This window comes from Adelges cooleyi, unplaced genomic scaffold, assembly GCF_023614345.1.
Source record: "Adelges cooleyi isolate 19-005CV unplaced genomic scaffold, UGA_ACOO_1.1 ACOO_flye_CR_arks_rails_tigmint_CR_PRNA_574, whole genome shotgun sequence".
NCBI classification, from domain to species: Eukaryota; Metazoa; Arthropoda; class Insecta; order Hemiptera; family Adelgidae; genus Adelges; species Adelges cooleyi.
Window position 1 is genome coordinate 13560693 of NW_026096268.1, and position 19550 is coordinate 13580242.

The 19550-nt window shown below is 29.5% G+C and overlaps 2 protein-coding genes across 2 annotated transcripts; both read left to right on the top strand.

The window, feature by feature from the left end:
• Nucleotides 1-8701: 8701 nt before the first annotated feature.
• Nucleotides 8702-12471, top strand: LOC126842808 (ATP-dependent RNA helicase abstrakt). The gene is made up of 14 exons (XM_050579976.1): nt 8702-8918; nt 9031-9141; nt 9200-9338; nt 9639-9774; nt 9850-10059; nt 10139-10272; nt 10348-10504; nt 10574-10654; nt 10987-11068; nt 11148-11279; nt 11357-11525; nt 11592-11741; nt 11817-11999; nt 12079-12471. Exons 1-14 carry the CDS (start codon nt 8892-8894, stop codon nt 12213-12215), a joined length of 1848 nt encoding a protein of 615 aa, XP_050435933.1. The 5' UTR covers nt 8702-8891; the 3' UTR covers nt 12216-12471.
• A 486-nt stretch (nt 12472-12957) lies between these two features.
• On the top strand, nt 12958-16624 carry LOC126842954 (post-GPI attachment to proteins factor 3). Its single transcript, XM_050580208.1, has 6 exons — nt 12958-13289; nt 13355-13503; nt 13581-13733; nt 14513-14774; nt 14838-15042; nt 15118-16624. The coding sequence occupies exons 1-6, from the start codon at nt 13157-13159 to the stop codon at nt 15164-15166; spliced, it is 951 nt and encodes a 316-aa protein (XP_050436165.1). The 5' UTR covers nt 12958-13156; the 3' UTR covers nt 15167-16624.
• Nucleotides 16625-19550: the final 2926 nt, after the last annotated feature.

Here is a 19550-nt window from a genome sequence, read left to right on the forward strand (position 1 = left end):
TGTCCAACTCGTGTAAAGTGTCGTATATCCTAGAGCTAATTTTATTAAATCTAAATATAAGTACTTATGAGGGAAAATATCTACATGTTTTTATTTCTATTAGGTATCTCATCCGATATAATGCATAACAGTTTTTAAATTTAGGTAACACAATGGTAGGCGTGATTTGTGCTGTAAAAACGACTTAATTTTTTTAATTTCTTTAATGGCCCAAATGAACAATTTAATACTTTGTACAAAAATTATTACAAAGTTTTTTCATGATTTATTTTGTTTAATGGGATTGAAAGCGGCCTCTTTTTTCAACATTTTAGACCAAAAAGCCTGGTAAAATGTCGACTACATAGGGTGGTCCGATTTCAATGCTGTAATGATATACCTACCAGTTCTTGCTTTGGCTAGAAAACGGATTTTTGATTTTTTTATGTAAAAATATTGTATTTGAATATTAAAACCAGTCCGCTTCAACACCCTCAAGGGTAAAATTTTACCGGGTTCAAACCCCGGCAGGGGTTTTTTTTTTAAGTTTCACATCGAGTTTATCGAAAAATGTCCTCGTTAATAAATAGGTGGGACCTGACGAGTAGGTAGGTACAACAGATAATATTTTAAACCGTATGAATATCGTATAATAAATTATTTTTTAAAAGCTATAATAAATTTTAAATAAATGACCGACAGCAATGCGGTACCGCCCTCGTCGTTTTTATTTTTTTTTGTCATACTGTTTAGTTGCACACATTGCATTAATATAATATAAATGTATATAGGCACATAAAACGTGGCGCTAACAAGTACATAAATCTCGATTCAATAACCGATTTCAACAACTGCCGAGTCTATTGGTCGTGAAACTGCGATGATAACGGCTAATGGCTACAACGTTATAAATCAGCCGACATCTATATTATCATTATTATTATTATTATTATAATATTGGCAAGCACATTTTAAAAGCTCGGTCGTTATAAAATACTATGTATGGGGCTTATGGAGATGGTCCGTGCACAGTATAATGGCCGTATATCATCATCGCCGTGCGTACTTTAATTTTATTACCACCCCCATCGTCGTTGTATAGCCCATCAATTTATTGTTATTATCATTTTAACACCGGCGACAGTGTTTTATGACAGATTTTTCGTCAAAGCACTTCACGTACGGCTTTTCTTTTTTTGTTTATGGGTCGTCCTATTTATGCGATAGCCGCCAAAGATTACCGTGATACCTTTTAATAATATTATTAAGGCTTGGTTCGTGTAAAGTTTTCCCATTTCCCTTCCCCTCTACACCGTGTGCGGTTTCAATCGCCGCGTGTCGCACAGACCCATACCTTTATGCAGGGTGAACCACTCAATATCTCATAGGGTTTAATAAGACATTTTTTTTTTCATAATGTTCTTAGACAATGTAATCTCAGTTTTTTACAATTTTTTTTTTGTTTTTACCACCCTCTCTCACCCTAGCTTTTTTTATAGCAGCTTTTGAACTTATATCGATAACCAGTTTTGGATAACTATTTTTGATGTTATTGAAGTTTCAAGTTTAGGATAGGAGGAAAGCTGGAGTGTAGTATTATTTTTATCTGCGTGCACTTTCCCTCACGTCCTAACTTTTAAACTCTTATAACATTAAATGTCCAAAACATGAAAACATTAGTTGTCCAAAACTGATTTTTAGTACATCATTCTCAATTTAAAAATATAACAAAACGTATGCGTTACCATTTAAATTTCAAAAACCAATTTGGAAGGGGACTAAAAACAAAAAGAACTGTGAAAAATTGAGATCACATTATACAAAGCCAATTTGGAAAAAAAATTTAATTTCTTATTAAACCCTATGAGATATTGAGTGGTTCACAATAAAATAATCACCCTGTATACTGCTATTATTATATTTCCCACGCAGTCTCAAGTTATCGCGTATTAATAGATATCGTTTTAAACTATTAGAAGAATATTAAATCTAGAAACATTTGGCACCCAACGAATTTAATTTATGCTGCAATGGCATGAAGAAAGGCCTTTTTCATGACTCAAATATACCAAGTTATTGTACATCCCCACTTTATTGTATTATCAATTCGCAAAATGGCAGCGTAAGGATACATCATTGTTTTTTTGATAAATATATACATAATACTTTTATAAAATTAATTAATTTCATTGGCTGAACTTTAAGCTGCCATTTTATTTTTATCATCGAAAATTGTATGCAATAAAATTTTATAATTAAGCCATTGAAAGTATTAATAATAAATTATTAAGTATCGCGGTAACAATACAGGCGCGTCTATTGGATGATAGAGCCCTGACATTTTTTTACTAAACAAATTATTCTCAGGAGTCTTTAATTTGTTGCACTTGTAAAAATCTATACACAACAGGTACTTAGAAGTACTGTACAAGTGATGGCTATTGAGAAAACAAATCTACAGACCTTATAGGGGGGGGGGAGGGGAGACTGAGAGAATATGAGGTACTATAAGTTGTATACCCATTGCCTATATGGGCTATTTATGCAAAAGTGTTCCGGAAAAAAATGTTTTTTTCAAGTGGGTGAGTGTAAAATATATTTTTCCCCGCCGTTGTTCAGGTAGCCAATACATTCTATAAGACATTACTATTTATTTTGGAAAATTTGATTTTTTTTTTTTAGGGTATATGTAAAAAGGAAAAAATGGAAAAGTTTTTGACATCACCGAAAATCAATAAAACTAACACTGTTGTTGTGCTTGAAGGTCAACCGACCTCATACAACCTAACTGTATTGAAAAAAACAAGGACAACTTCAAAGTTTGTACCGACATTTCCTACATAATTAGCAAGTATATTTTTAGGTACGTGATAGTTTATTTTTTACCGTTCTCTCTCATAAAATATTTAAATCGCATGTCTAAAAAGTTCAAAGTTTTTATTATAACAATGAAAAAACTCAAACGTCTTCGCGTGGGTACTATTAATAGTTTTCATTATCTATACTTGGAAACGAAAAAAAAAATAAAATGGGTGTATACGTCATAATATAATTTGTAAGGCTGTTCTAAATACGAGGAAAAGTGTGTATGAGAAGTTAAGCTAGTATTCCCAATAATTGTTGTTTGTAGTATAAAAGTAAGGTTAGGCATCGAAGCTAAAAAAAACAATTATTTTCTAGACAACCCAAGTCTGTCAAGTTTCAACCATTCAACAGACACTGTACGAGGGGGTGGTTTTTTGACACAAAACCTATGACTGACACCAGTATAGCTTTGGGTTAGAACGAATAAACTACTTCTTTTATATTTTATCAAATAAACGTGTTTTAATTTTAAAAAAAATACAAATTTAATTTGTATTCAAGTGCGTTGCAAGCCTATGTCAAATTCGACTCGAGCTTAGTGCCTACATAGAGAAAACAAAATGTAGGTATAGAGATAATATTATTATGATCAAAACATATGGTTTTAAAAATCCGTAATGATAGAGGAAAAAAAAAGATTTCACTCCTTAGTCCTTACACATAACATGCATGCATACGACATAATAATATGTTCGTATTTGGCAGGTCAAGTGGAGCGGTAAACTTCTAGTGACATTTTTTCTTTTTTTTTACATAATAATACATAAGTATATATTTTTCTACTGAATTTTATTATAATTCCGTATTGTGCTTGGTTGACAAATTCGTAAGTGTGCGTGTGTTTGTAGTAAATGCTGATTACATATCCTATCCTGGACGACCTCTTGAGTATTTGGGTACCATGTGAAAAGATAAGTAAATACAGTTCGAGTACTCGTGCTGTTTCTATTTATCGCTGTATATAAAATATGAACTGGTAATGCTCCTTTTTGCGTTCCACTTCCGGCATTATTCTATCTGGAAGTACTCCAAAATTCGCCCGAAATACTTTTATTATGTGTTTTCATTTTTATTTGTTTGCCTTTTAAACTAACCACAGCGATTTGTCAACCGTTAGTACAGCTCGAGTGCCACATCACGTGCAATGGTCTGTGTGTTTATCTAATTCGATTGTTACCATAAGTTACACCGGCAACGACAAATCGATTTATATTAATAATAACGATGATGATGATGATTATCGTTCGCCGGTAATTGATTGATAACGTTTTAACCGAATTAATACGTGTCTGGCGTTTTAATTGGATGTGCTAATTGAAAAAAAAATGTATCATAATATTATGTTACCATGGGAAACGATAATGATATTACATATTAATAAGATGACGTTATTTAGACATATGATAATCAATGAAGCCGTAAAAATAATACTTCTACTACTACTATGATGAAAATTGGAAAACTTCAATTATTATTTTACTATATCAGTAGATTGTTTGATAATATTATGTTCTGTCTTGTGTAGGTTACCTACAAGTTGTTGTGACTACTGTTGACCGTACCAGTAGTGACGGCGTAATAAATGGTCAATTTTATTAAGTATATTATAACCCGATAATAAAATTGGTGTTTCGGTTATTAGTTTTCAATTACTGTTTAATTGACGGGAATATACTTAATGTAAAAATAAGGGACGTTGGGTACAATAAATAATATCTACTGACAATTATTTAATTTAAATATCATCGATATGTTTATTTTGTTAAAAGCCCAAGAGATATTATAAATCGAAAAATAAGACAAATAATATAACATTTATTTTATAAGTATTAAAAGAAGCCAAAAAAAAAATTACTTTATTTACCTAACCTGATTTGATTTTTGTGTCAGCTCTATAAATCTGTTGTGATCTCCCATTTTTACAAAAAAAAAACTTTGACTATAACACAAGAGCGTACGAAAAATGTATAACTTCTCTAAAATGAGCGATTTATGTTCGACTGTGTCAAACATTTTATTGAAAGCTTCCGCCTCCAATTGATTAGCAAATTCGACAACTTTTAATTATAATTATAATAATAAAAGGTCACCGCATAAGCCGATCATTTGATTGAGTTTACTTGTAAAGGTTATGAAAGTGTATCCCGTGGCGCTTCACAAATGACAAGTAAGTTCTAATAAATTCTTGACACGTCCAAATAGTTGAAATGCACAATGAGTACACGCACGAATTTTTCGGATCTATCAAACTTTGTTTAACTTCATGGTAAATTGCTACTATTTTCATTTTCCAACAAATGGACAAAGGTAGAAATCTGTTTCATTCGTTTCGCTATTCAGGTATTGTAAATATATTTTAGGTATGTTTCATTTTCAACAAAATAAGTATTAAAATGTTGAAAATTTGTTTAAATATAATTTTTTTTTCAACAGTAAAATTACTTACGGATGGTTGATTTCTTAATATTGAGTAACGGCGACTTTGCGGCGACAAGTTTTTTGAATAAGGGTTAGTAAGGTCTGAAATCTCTATTGATAAACATAAAAATCTTTAAAAAAAACTTGGATGCAAATATAATGTTGACTTGTTTTTAGGCCTATTAACGCAGAACGATTAATTTTTATTAAAATTATTTGCACAAGCTTTGCTTATTCGGGGAGGGAGGGCTTTAGCAATTAAAAATATCTGGAAAAGTATGTACAAATGTATCCCTTGGTATGGGGGCACTTAATATAATACCTCTATTATATATGTTTTTTATACAAATGCGAGATATTTCTCATACGTAGATATTTTTTTATTTTAAAAATGTGAATACTAGCAGTAAATAAAAAAAATGGCGTTTATGGGAAAATTCAAATTTGCAAAATAAACACTAAATCCGAGAGTGCTCTTTTTTAACACAATATTATTATATCATAAACATTTCGCATGTATCGTGTGTACAAACGCACGTGTATAGTCTATAGTTCAGGGTATTAATGTTTAGCCATGGCCGGGCCTCTGTTCACGGATTAACCGATCATATATGTAGTATATATGGTTTTATTTAATTGGAATAATATTATCCGTACAGCAAAAAGAGATTATGATTGTAGCATTGATGTGTGTGAACGTTTTTGTGATGTGTTTTGCGAGCACGATTCCTATTAATAATTCTACAGACAATTATTCGGACTCTATTGGCACACGTGTTATACTATCTATGCGGTTTCTATACAACGATATCGTTTAATCCTTTCTTTCAATAAATTATTTACAAAAAAAAAAAAAAATATTAATAAAAGTACTCTTGACCAATCCTATTCTATTACACGGGTAGTGTACCGTAATCAGTCGCGTTGTGTGAAATTGGCAAAGAAGCAATGTCTTCGAACCGATCGTTGGACATGGTTATATAGGTAAAGAAGCTCTACTTCTAATACCTATAATTGAAATGGCTGGTTTGAAAAAATACATATATTTATGTACCTATCTAGCTATATAATATAATTTGTATTATATCCTATGCCAAATATATTGTGGACAAACGGCCGAGATATAGATATGACATATTAGCAACGTATGTATGTGAATGAACGAACCGGACGAATAAGTGTCGCCGCCCGTTCAAACGTAAAGCGCCTCTTCTACGTGTCACAATAACGTTTTGTAAAAAAGCTTATCGCTCGGTGCTGACGTTATTAGTGTCAAATGAAGGTACATAAAAAAATATTTACATTATATCGTATTTAAAATGTTGTTTTCTAGACAAATAAAAAATTCTAGAAATAATCCTGCGCAGACCAGTCGCGATAATCGATTATAAATTATCCCACAAATCGATTATACTCCACATACCTCACACAGCAGTTAAATATTTTAATAATAATTGCCAATATTGTCAATTTATTTTTAGCTAATATTTTTTAAGAGAATCAAATGTTATTTAAATATTTTAACTATAAAAACTTTATTTGTTTAAACGCATACTCATAACATATTCAATATTTTTCATGTTATTTAAAAGTATTGATTTTATACATTTTGTAAAATATTTTTACTAAGACATATGTCTTAAATATTTAAAACAATTCTATTTAAAATTGGTCTATTAAAAATATTGTTGAACCATTTGTGTTTTTGATATTTGATTTCCAGCTAAAATACGCGACGAACAAACATATTTTAACAATATTTAAATTTGTAATACTGTGGCAATCATTATAAAATATTACTTAAGTAAATTATCGCTATGAGTAATATTTCATATTTTTTTTAATTTACTTTCGCTTACTACTTCCTTAAGAAAATGATAAACTATTACAAAAATATCCGCCTTCGGCTCTCATTTTTTTTTTTTTTTTTGTAAATTTATCTTTGTATAAAAGGAGGCATCTTCGGATTTTGGTTAATGACCAATCTATTCAAAAGCTGAAGAATCGTGGGCCATAATAAAGCGTTTTCAAAATATCAAATGTCATAAATGGTTTGGTTAGACTTTGGCGCCTCCGACTGGATAAATAGTTTAAAAGATTTCCGTTTAGGCTTTTGAACACGTGCACTTACATATTGTCAATACTGAATATTGTTTCCATGATATTAAAACATTCCCTCTGCGGATTTAATAACCATACACACGATACACGTATACACCTCTGTACTTGATAAGTACACTTTTTAAAGCTTTAACATCCGTTTTGATCGCAATTTCACAACGTGCCATCCGCAAGCTTCGCTCCGTGACAGGCGCTAAAAACCAATAAGTCTGTCGAATTACAGCATTCGTTTTGTGGCATAGAAACCGTATGACCATAACACTATTATGTGTGAGTGTACTGTAATAATAATAATAATATTGTTATTTCTTATTATTGTATATACTGTTATACATATTTTGTTTTGTTGTAGACGCTAACGGAATTTGAAATAAAGTCGACGACAAGTTGCGAGTAGGTAGTTTACAAGTTGTCATTTGTTGGTGGGATTACTTACTTTTTCTTTTTGTATTTCGTGGTTATTTAAAAAACACAGGTTTATTAATTATTATTTCAACTATATTAACAATATTTGATTTTTATGAAAACATTTTTTTTTGTACCTAAGCGATTTTAATTCTTATTTGTAATCATAAATGTAGTAAAGAGTATTTTTTTTAAATTTCATCAGTTTTTGTTTTTAACAATATAAAAGTCGCAGGTAAGATAATAGTCTTTAAAATTTAGTTTTGAATTTAAAAATTCAATCTTAGGGAACACTCCATATTTCTATCAATTGGTCTAATGAGATTTGTTCAGGCATAAATAGTTCAGAAACCCGTCTATATAACTGTTACTTCGGTTTCAATAAACAAATTTAATTGTAATATAACCAGATCATTGTGAATAGTAATAATAGAATAATAATAAAGATATTTTAATAACATATGTCATATATCATGGTACAATATTGTACACACTGGAGAATTCAATTTATTGCTCAAATGCACCTTATCATTTCATTTCCGTTACGCACCTAAAATACAACATTATTATTAAAATTTAATATACGTAATTTAAGTATGAGCTATAATAAAAAAAATCAAGATCTACAATGTACCTACACCAAAAAAAAAAAAAATTTTATTTTATTTGAAAAAAAAGAGATCCTTTTTAAGCAAATATATTTTTAAAAGTACTTTGTTGAATATCTTTAAAATTATAAAATACTACCTATTAAAACAAGTCGCACACCTAAAAATATGTTGTATCAAAATTTGTTTAAAAAAAAATAAACTGTAATTTGATAACAACACAAAATTGTGAGATCTTATCAATTATCTACTAAATAACTGTTATCACATCAAAATTATTGTTGTTCAAATCGTTATCTTCAGAGTGAACGTTCGATACTATATAACACAAAATCTCAATAACATAAATTGTTATGTCAAACATTTTCCCTAATTTCTACTAAAACATTTATTCTTGTGAGTTATCATTTTCATTGTGTTACTAGAAAAGATTTAATTTCATTGGTTTCCTAGCAGCTATAATAATATTAAAATGTTCACTATCATTTTCTGAAAATGGCTGAATTTAAAGTACCGCATAAGGTAAAAAAAATTGTTTTTATTCATTACAAGTTAGATATCTACTTTTTTATCTATATAATACGTTATAAACACACTAAAATTAATCATTATATTTTTATCTAATTCATATTAGCGGTATCGAAGAGATGATGATGAATCAAACTCAGACGATGATTATGTGCCATATGTACCTGTTAGGGAGCGTAAAAAACAGGAACTATTGAGATTGGGCCGATTATCTAAGGTAAACAGATATTTTCTTCTAAAAAATTCATATTTTATTGCTATGATTGTGTTTTAAGCTTAAAGAAGAGTCGAATAAGAAAGTAAAATCTTCGAGTGATGAATTTGACGAAGAAGATGGCGAAGGACAAGTCTGGGGTCGAAAATCTAATATCAGTCTCTTGGATCAGCACACTGAACTCAAAAAACTTGCTGAAGGTAATATAATTAAACATTATAAAAATGTCATCAAATTCTAAATAGTATACTATTTCAAATGATAACGATCCTACAAAAATGCAAAATATATAATACACTTTTAATCTATTAAATTGTAAAAAACTATAATGATTTTTTAACCCTCGATGGCCAAAACTGTAAACATGTTCTGTTTATTTGTAAAATAGCACTGTTTATTCGGGAAATGCTTTTTGTAGTCATCAAGTTAAACTACTGTAACTATTAATAAATTAAATTTAATAATAATAATAATAGTTTGTTAATATTTTGTAATTTTAGCTAAAAAAGAAAGCGAAATGGAAAAACAACTCAAAGAAGAAGAAAAAATTTTAGAAAGTGTCGCTGAAAAGAAAGCACTTATGGGTGTTGCTGAATTAGCCAAGGGTATACAATATGATGATCCTATTAAAACTAGGTAAGTAATGAACTTATTTTAGTTCGTTAACATAAACACCATCATTTACTGGAATTATATTTACAATACTTTTAGCTGGAAACCTCCTCGATACATATTAGCAATGACGGAAGACCGACATGAACAAGTACGTCGTAAATTACACATTTTAGTCGAGGGCGAAGACATACCACCTCCACTTAAATTTTTTAAAGAAATGAAATTCAATAGAGGTATATTAGCAGGTCTGGTAGAAAAAGGTATTAAGAAACCAACACCGATTCAAATCCAAGGAATACCTACAGTGTACGTATATAACATATTTTTACACTACAAAACTACTAAATGTACAATAATTAGTGAACTGGCCAATGTTGTGTTACAGGTTATCTGGACGGGATATGATAGGTATAGCATTCACGGGAAGCGGTAAAACATTAGTTTTCGTCTTGCCTCTTTTGATGTTCTGTCTTGAACAAGAAATAAAATTACCTTTTAAACCCAATGAAGGACCTTACGGTAATAAAATATTAAAGTACTAATTATAAAATTAAATAATAATTATGGTTACATTGTTTTCAATTTTATCATTAGGACTTATTATATGTCCGTCGAGAGAATTGGCTAAACAGACATTTGATATAATTAATCATTACATCACGCATCTACAAAGAGCAAACTTTCCTAAACTCAGATCTTGTTTGGCAATTGGTGGCGTTCCTGTTTTCGAATCCCTGGACGTTATCAAAAGGTATGTGTTGAAATAGAATATTATATAACTTTGTGTTTTAATAAATGTTGTTTGTTTTATTTGATACAGGGGAGTGCATATAATGGTTGCAACACCTGGTAGACTTATGGACATGTTAGATAAAAAAATGATTAACTTGGACGTATGCAGGTATGTCAAAATAAAAGAAATGTAATAGCCCCGGTCATAGCTCATTTATTTAAAAGGCAAAATGTAGACAATAATTGAGAAAATGTGGTTTTAATAAATGTTGGCCTTGTCAAATGATAAAGCCAAAAATTCAATATTATCTATTATTGAAACGTTTATTACTGCACACATAGAATTAAAATTTTTCAAATTGAACTGACACAGACTGCAGTGTTTTTTTTCTTCAAAAATCAGTAGACATGTTTTTGAGCAACGACTAGGGCCAATTTAGCTTATAATTTTTTAATACACGTAACAAACTATGTTTTAACAATGAAACTGTACAATATTAGGTATTTGTGTATGGACGAAGCTGATCGTATGATCGACATGGGTTTCGAAGAAGATGTCAGAACTATATTTTCGTTCTTCCAAGTGAGTTTCTAGTTTGGCGCTAACAAATTATCTGTACATTACCTGCATCTTAAAATTTTTTTTTTGTTTTTCACACTAGGGTCAAAGACAAACTCTTTTGTTCTCCGCCACTATGCCGAAAAAAATTCAAAATTTTGCTCGGTCAGCCCTCGTCAAACCAATCTCTATCAACGTCGGCAGAGCTGGTGCGGCTTCTATGAATGTCATTCAAGTATGCATACACTATTTTTATACATTCAAATATACCTAAATAGTCATAAAAAAAAAAAAATCTAATGACATTTAAAGGAAGTCGAGTATGTGAAACAAGAAGCTAAAGTGGTTTACCTTTTGGAATGTCTGAAAAAGACAATGCCGCCAGTTTTAATTTTTGCCGAAAAGAAACAAGACGTCGACGCTATACATGAATACTTATTGCTCAAAGGAGTTGAAGCTGTAGCCATTCATGGAGGAAAAGGTACAGTAGTATTTATGTTTTTGATTTTAGGAAATTTCTTTTTTTTACACAAAAACAAATACATAGATCAAGAAGAACGTTCAAAATCGGTCGAGGCATTCAGGAAAGGCCAAAAAGACGTGCTGGTTGCGACAGACGTCGCTTCTAAAGGTTTGGATTTTGCAGATATACAGCATGTAATTAATTACGATATGCCCGACGATGTTGAGAATTATGGTAATTATAATAAAATAACGTTTGATAAATTTTCTGTTGAAACTTTGAAAACTGTTTCCGATATTAATATTTTAGTGCACAGAATTGGTCGTACGGGTCGTTCTGGTAAGAGAGGAATAGCCACAACGTTTATTAATAAAGGAAATGATGAGTCTGTTCTACTTGACTTAAAACATTTATTAATCGAAGCTCGACAGACTGTGCCATTATTCTTAGCGGAATTAGAATCAGAAAATGAAAAATACTTGCAACTTGGAGGTAATGGCTAGTTTTATTTCAGAATGTATAATTGTTTCATTCAAAAATAAATAGTAAGGCTTATATATTTTTGTCTCAGATGAAAGAGGTTGCAGCTATTGTGGTGGTTTGGGTCACAGAATTACAGATTGTCCAAAGCTAGAAGCAATACAAACCAAACAGGCTTCCAATATTGGCCGGCGAGATTATTTGGCCGACAATGCAGCGGATTATTAGTAATTTCATTAAATAAAAAAAAAAAGATTATTACTATTTTTTTACATTATAAAATAAAAAATGACAACAAAACTATTGACTGGAACGCATAAATACGTTCTACTTATTTTTTTTTAATCAATATAAAGAATAATGTAATGTGCAACATTTTTGTTTGTAAATAATACATTTATTATTTAAATGATTAAGAAGTGAGGGATTCGCTATTATAAATAATTACTATTGATAATTTGTGGATGTTCATATTATTTACTATTTTTGTGACTTACATCATCATACTTACAATAGTTACAACTGAATAAAATATACAAATATTTTTAGTCCTAATAATGTCTTGATTGTTTTTTACCCCCAATTATTTTAAATCAATAATATTCCAAGTAAAAGTAAATCAATATGAATAGAAATAGCTTAGTAAAATATAAGGTAAATTTATCACCTACTAATAGATACATAATCAATTAATTTTTTATACCTTCAAATTTATTATATAGTTTTAGAATATAAATTTCAAAACATTAGTAGTTTTTTCCTGAGCTAAGCAACAGTTTGTGGTGGTTATAAATGTCTATCAATATTCAATAACGAATTAATTTATATTTTATAATATAATGTATGGATTATGATTTATAAAAAAATAGTGTTGTTATCAATTTATTGACTCTCTGTTAAACTTTCTTATCATTATTGAATGTTTTAGTCTTCTTACATTGATAAGTGATAACAAATAGTCGCTAATTAGTGATTTGTAATTCGCAACTTCCAAGTTGCGAGTTGCTCTAGATTTTTCCAATTTTCAACCTAGTTTGATATAGTTTGTTCATAAAAAACATTTTCAATAAACCATGTTTTTGAATACAAATAACTATCACTTTAATTAGTTATTAACAATGAATCACCCGATAACATTATAATACACTCAACTGCGACGACATTAAAGAATGATTCAGTATTTGGCGATATTCTTAATCATTTTTGGGTTGTCATATGTTGAAGTGTACGGTTCTCTCGGAGACAGTTTTCCATCGTACAAAAACTGCGTTTTGGAGTGTATCGAGAAAAGATGTGACAAAGGTAAGTGAATCGTGGAATATTTCCACATCGAACCATTACTTCATAAATTGACCATCGGTTTTCAGATGGCGTGCGGTATAAAAGGAACTGTTGTAATCCCATAATAGATTTCTTCAAATGGAAATGTTCAGAAAACTGTAAGTATGACTGTATGTGGCCAATGGTAGAAGGTTTAGTTGAACACGACTGGCCGGTGCCGCAGTTCCATGGAAAGGTATTGATAACAGAATTTGCAAAACACATTAAGCGTATTGTGGATAAGTACTACTGAAAATTGAAATTATGTTACAGTGGCCGTTTAAAAGACTACTTGGACTGCAGGAGCCTGCATCTGTAGCGTTTTCCTTATTGAACCTGTTTACGAATCTTGTTATGTTTAACCGTTTCAAAGAAGAAGTACGTTTTACGCTGCCATCGTTCAACATATGGTCGCTATACACATTGGTATGCATAATTCATGAATTTGTATCTATTTTTATTCTTAGGACATAAACATTAAATTTGATTAATGGTTTGTAATTATCAGACCTAAAAGACAGTTTCTCGAAGAAAATAAAGATCAAATAGATTATATTATTATTTATTGGTAGATTATTGATCTCTGACTAAATAATTACAATATCGTTGTACTCGGGACAATTTACTATCTTAGATATTGCGTGAAACTATGGCGGACTCATATAATCAACAAGTAATTAAAAATAACTACTTGGTATTCACAATACAAAAACACTCGCCGAGATGTTGTCGCGTTGTTTAAAGTTCAGCACTATACGCAGACGTTTTTTTGTATTCGCCCTAAAATATAATCACATACACGCTGTTGCTTTTTTTTTTTCTAAGTATATTTTTTGCCTATTTACTATAACAAACTAATAATGCATGAACAGTACATATTTAATTCACCGAGCAGAGTATGTTGGTTTAAAACGATTGGGAAGTTTGAAAGATAGACAAGACTGACCGAAGCAAAAGAACTTATAATAAGAACTGTTCAAAATATGAAAATAAATGATGAGCTATTATATTAAAAATTGTAGTGCATAAATTAAATGATAATAATTGAATGTTATAGTACGTAAAAAATACACAATTTTTTCATTTTTAAAAAAAAAAAAAAGCTACCTATTATTAGTTCATTAAAATGTTTTGCTCAATGCTAAAATGTTTTTAAAACTCATAACTGTTATTTTTTTATCTTTGATTAATGATTATGTTTACAGGTATCAGCTAATTGTTGGGTTTGGTCGGCCGTATTCCATGGCCGAGATACCATGTTTACTGAATTAATGGATTACATCAGTGCATACGCCATGGTTTTGTTTGCCTTCTACACGATTGGACATCGTATTCTTTTATTCAGTAAGCAGATCGTCAAGAGTATGTTCACGTTAATATGCTCAATGGCGTTTATCTACCATTCTTTATATCTGCTCACCACAGAGTATGATTATAAGTACAACATGACTACAAATCTCCTTGTCGGTATGTAAAACTATAATTGTGTTGCAATTGTCACGGTATTAAAGTGGAAATACAATCGTGCAGGTGTTGTAACTGGCTCAGCTATGCTAATATGGGCCCTATTGAATCGACGAAGGATGGGCCATGGGAAATATTTAATATTTTACGTACTCGGCATGACTTTGGCTTCACTGTTAGAGCTGGCAGACTTTCCTCCGCTGCTATGGACGTTCGACGCCCATTCGCTGTGGCACTTGGCCACCGCTCCAAATGCTTATTTTATGTACAAGTAAGAAACGATTTATTTACAATTTTTTTTTAATTTAATCTTAAAACTAAGGATTATTTTTAATGTTATTATTAGGTTTGCCATTGAAGACTGTAAACATCAGCGTAGGATGCTGTTAAAATGACAGTTTCTAGCACTGGGGATACCTCAGATACAAGATGAACAAGAGTAAGACCTAGTTTTATCTTATATTCATAAACGTACCCAGTGAAATTTGTTTCTATCCCCACATAGTAATTATTTATTTCATTGGCATTGTCTTCTAGTCTGCAAGTGTTAAATTCACATTTAAACTGATACGATTTAAACTCGCCGTCTACCTTGTAAACCTCAAGTGAATTATTGTAAGACTGTAGGTTTTGGTTAAAAAAAAATAACAATTTTTTTAATTATTAATTAATCAAAACAATAGCTAGCGTTAAAACATATTTTAAACGGTCTTACTGGATTTCGTTTTAATGCTCAGTGTTTATTTCACCGATCTTGACAATACCCTTCTTTTTATAAACTTAGATTTTTATAGACTCTTGAATTAACTTTCTAACCGTAAAGTATTATTAAAAAGAGAAGCGTGGACATAGGAATATTTTTGGAAATTGTCGTACGGATTATTATGAATTTATTTTTACACCCATAAAGATAATAACAGTGTGTGTTTCTATTGTTATTATATTTTAAAAAACTATTAACTAACCCAACGAAATATAATCTTGTCTAAATAATTGTATAGACAACTGATATCTTAGTTCAACATATGGCAAATGTCATACTAGTGCTAAAAATACTAATTTTCTAAACATTTACTAATTGTAATTTAAAACAATTAATATCCTATAAACGCTTTGTCGATACATTTCTAGTCTTAACAAATATTTCACTACTTCAATGACTACTTATTAATTTAGAACAAGCACTGATATCATAAAATAGAATGAGTTTTATTCAACAAGTCAATAAATTAATGTGTTTCTGTATTGATATGAGTAGTATATATTATAATAAATAACCCAACAGTATAAATTAGCATTAATTAGATTGATATTCGATTATTACAAACAACAAGAATTTTTCAACAATAGTTTTCGATGTTTATTGAATTTAAAGTTAATTTTGTTATTATAAAAAAAAACTTGAAAAATTAATTTATAGTTTTTCCGCCTTTATAGTACACATTTGTAACTGTATGATATTAATAAATAACCGTTACCAAACCTAGTGTAGGAACTGATATCCAATTTGTTTTATTGCTCACGACATAAAAAACTTAAAGACAAAAAATATAAGTATACATATTTTATTTTTATTTTGATAACTTTTTGTTTAGTTTATACTCGGTAATTCTGACAGAGTTAATATTGTGATACCCATGTTGAAAATGTTTGTGTGATGTACATTTTATTATGCTCTCTTGTTTCAGTTTATGTTATAATATTTAGTTCAATTTATTTTTATTTATTAATTAATTTATATTGTGTTCATTTGTATTATTTGATTAAAATGTATAAGTCTGAGTTAATTACCTACAAGTTTTGTTCCAAACCCTTTACTAACAATAAAGAAATGTATTATTTAATTTTTAATTTTTAATTATATTTATTCAATAACTAGTCAAATAAATCGATCATGTGCCTAATACAAGTGATGTTGTAATATATATAATATAATTTATCATCTCGAATCTACATAGTAACTAACTATTTCAAAAATGGTATTAGTGATAATACTTGAATTTTTCGATTTTTGTTGTATTCACAGTTTTTGATAGTTTATGCCTATGTGAATTTTATCTACAAACTGTATACATTTCAAAAAAAAGAACCATATGAACTGATTTTTTTTCCAAAAAAAGCGAAATTATTTCTTTGTCAAAATATATAAATACTAATTTTGAATAATTATTATATATTGTAATTTTAATACTATCGATATACAAGAAATATTTTTAAATGTGCAAAATAAAATTGTATAATCTTATGTTAAAATGTTTAATTTTATACTTGTAGAACTCTGACTGCTAATTGTTATCCTTGGTGAATTACAGTTGATTTATATGCGTTTTATCGATAAAAGTACAAGTACAAATATCCAACTGATAGAGATGTGTCTTGTCTTGTTAAAAAAAGCTAATCAGAGGAAGTCATGTGATAAACAGTTCCCCCAAATTGATTAAAAGAAAACAAAGATGGACATTACCATAAAGTAGGATTGTATACATTGAAAAATAATTGTACGCGGACCAAAATATAATATATTAAAACGTGGACCTTAATAAGTCACATAATTGTACAATAGTAGTGTGTTTTATTGTACCTTTGGTTTGACTATAGAAGTTATTGTAATTTGATAATAATTAATAAAATAAATATTAAACATTATACAAATGTAAAAAAAAGAAGCATTGTTAATGGCGCAATAATTCTAAAATATCCACGACTTTTTTTTGTTTATCTTTTAAGCTAGCTCGCAATCGTTTGGCCGTAAATTAAAAAACAAGTAACAACCAACGTATTCGAATTGAGAAGTTTTGTAAAAGTAAAGTCCCTCCAACTTACCAAGAAACTTTCTGATACAACTGTCACACATTGCACACGTTTAAGCATTCCATCAAAAAACAATTGGGTATAATTGTAACTTGTGTAATTAAAACCTCTCTCTCTCTCTCTCTCTCTCTACAATATGGCAAACATCTTTTCGATTGGACACTCGACAGTAAGGTGGCTAAAAAAAAAAAATATTTACCCATACAGCTACACAAATGCTATTATTAAGGACCCTGTGCTTTTCGTTTTATGGTATGTACTTAATAGATGTGTTGAATGGCTTAAGGGATAATTAGATAGGTAAGTACACACGGCGAGACTAGCATTGCACATACGGTATAGTAATATGATCTTGAACGAAGGTCTCGATCGTGTTCAACGTGTCATTTATCAAATAGGAATTCAACAATAATATTTTTCATTGAACCGATGTAAGTCTTAGGTCAAACGAGTTTGGAACATATTCAAATATTGTTTATTACCTATTTACATTCCTTTGCTTATAACTATACCTAGGTACTCAACTGTACAGGCTTAGGCATATTACGTTGTCTGTGCAGTATTTCCTACACTCGATTGCCTTCAAATTGACACATTGATAAAATACCATATTCGGTACAAGTCGCACAGTAGTTTAATGGATATTTACCTATGTATTATATACTGAGTATTCCATTTATCTATATGTACCTACCCGACTGGTCGCCATTAATAGAATTGTTTACTACAAAATACAATAAATATAATTACTAATTTTTTTTTTTTATAATTATAGCAATATTATCCAGCTTTTTGTCGAGCATCGATTAATGTTGTTTTAAACCTATACAATTGTCTTATGGTTTACAAGGTAGGAAAAAGTATTAATCTACGTTGAGTACTATTAATACCTTATGTAGGTATTAATATACATGCAAATCAAATCAAATATAATATAATCGAGCGTTAGTGGACAGGAATTATCAATTTAAAAACCAGTTTCTTGCTGAAACTTATACATGCACATTTTTATTATTAAAAATGTATCGTTTTATAATTCATTAGATTCCATAAACCCTGTTAAATGACCAACGATTTGATAATTTTACAAAACTAAAATTTGACCCTCCTAAGTAGTTACAAATTGTGCACGCCTTTTTGATCTAAAACGTCAAAAACCCAAACCGATTTCAATTCCTCTAAAATGTACAATAAATATGCGAGAATTGTGAAAAACAATAAATAGAATTATTAAACTAAACGGGTAAATAATCTGATAGAAAAACCGTTTTTTGACAAATTGGACGTTTTTCAACTATTTCACATTGTCGACGATTTTTCCCATAGTAGATGAGTCAATTTCCTTGAAATCTTTAAGTCGTTTTCCAAAAATAAAAATATTCCAATATAACCGTTTAAAGAGGATAGGATACATTTTTTAATACAATATATTCAACGTCAGAGTAGTAATGAAATTGTTTATTACAAAATATAATAGAATTACGAATTTAAATATTTGTTTACCTATACCAATCCAAACATGTGTGATAATTTGTATGTAATTGTAACGCAAACAAGCAGTACTCGAAAAGTAAAGGTAGTTGTTGGTACTTGTTAATATTAATACTAAATAAACATTATTATCAAATTGTTCAAATACCACACATACATAGGTATAGTTAATGTTCCACGCAAAAGGTTTAAAAAAAAACAAATACAAAAAGCCTTGAACCACAGTTACAGTAATAATGTTTTGTTACAAATACTCTATTAATATAATATGACATAAAATTATGATTTTTTTTTTTAATAACTTGCTAAAAATTATTTAACATTTAGTTAACTAATTTAGTTTACACACAAGTTTGTGAAATAATTAAAAATACCTGTTTTTTTTTTTTTAATAAATTTTGATAGTAGATGATAAAAACAGAATAATATTAAATAGCCCACACCAAATTCAGCACACGTCATTTGTAGGTCAGTGTG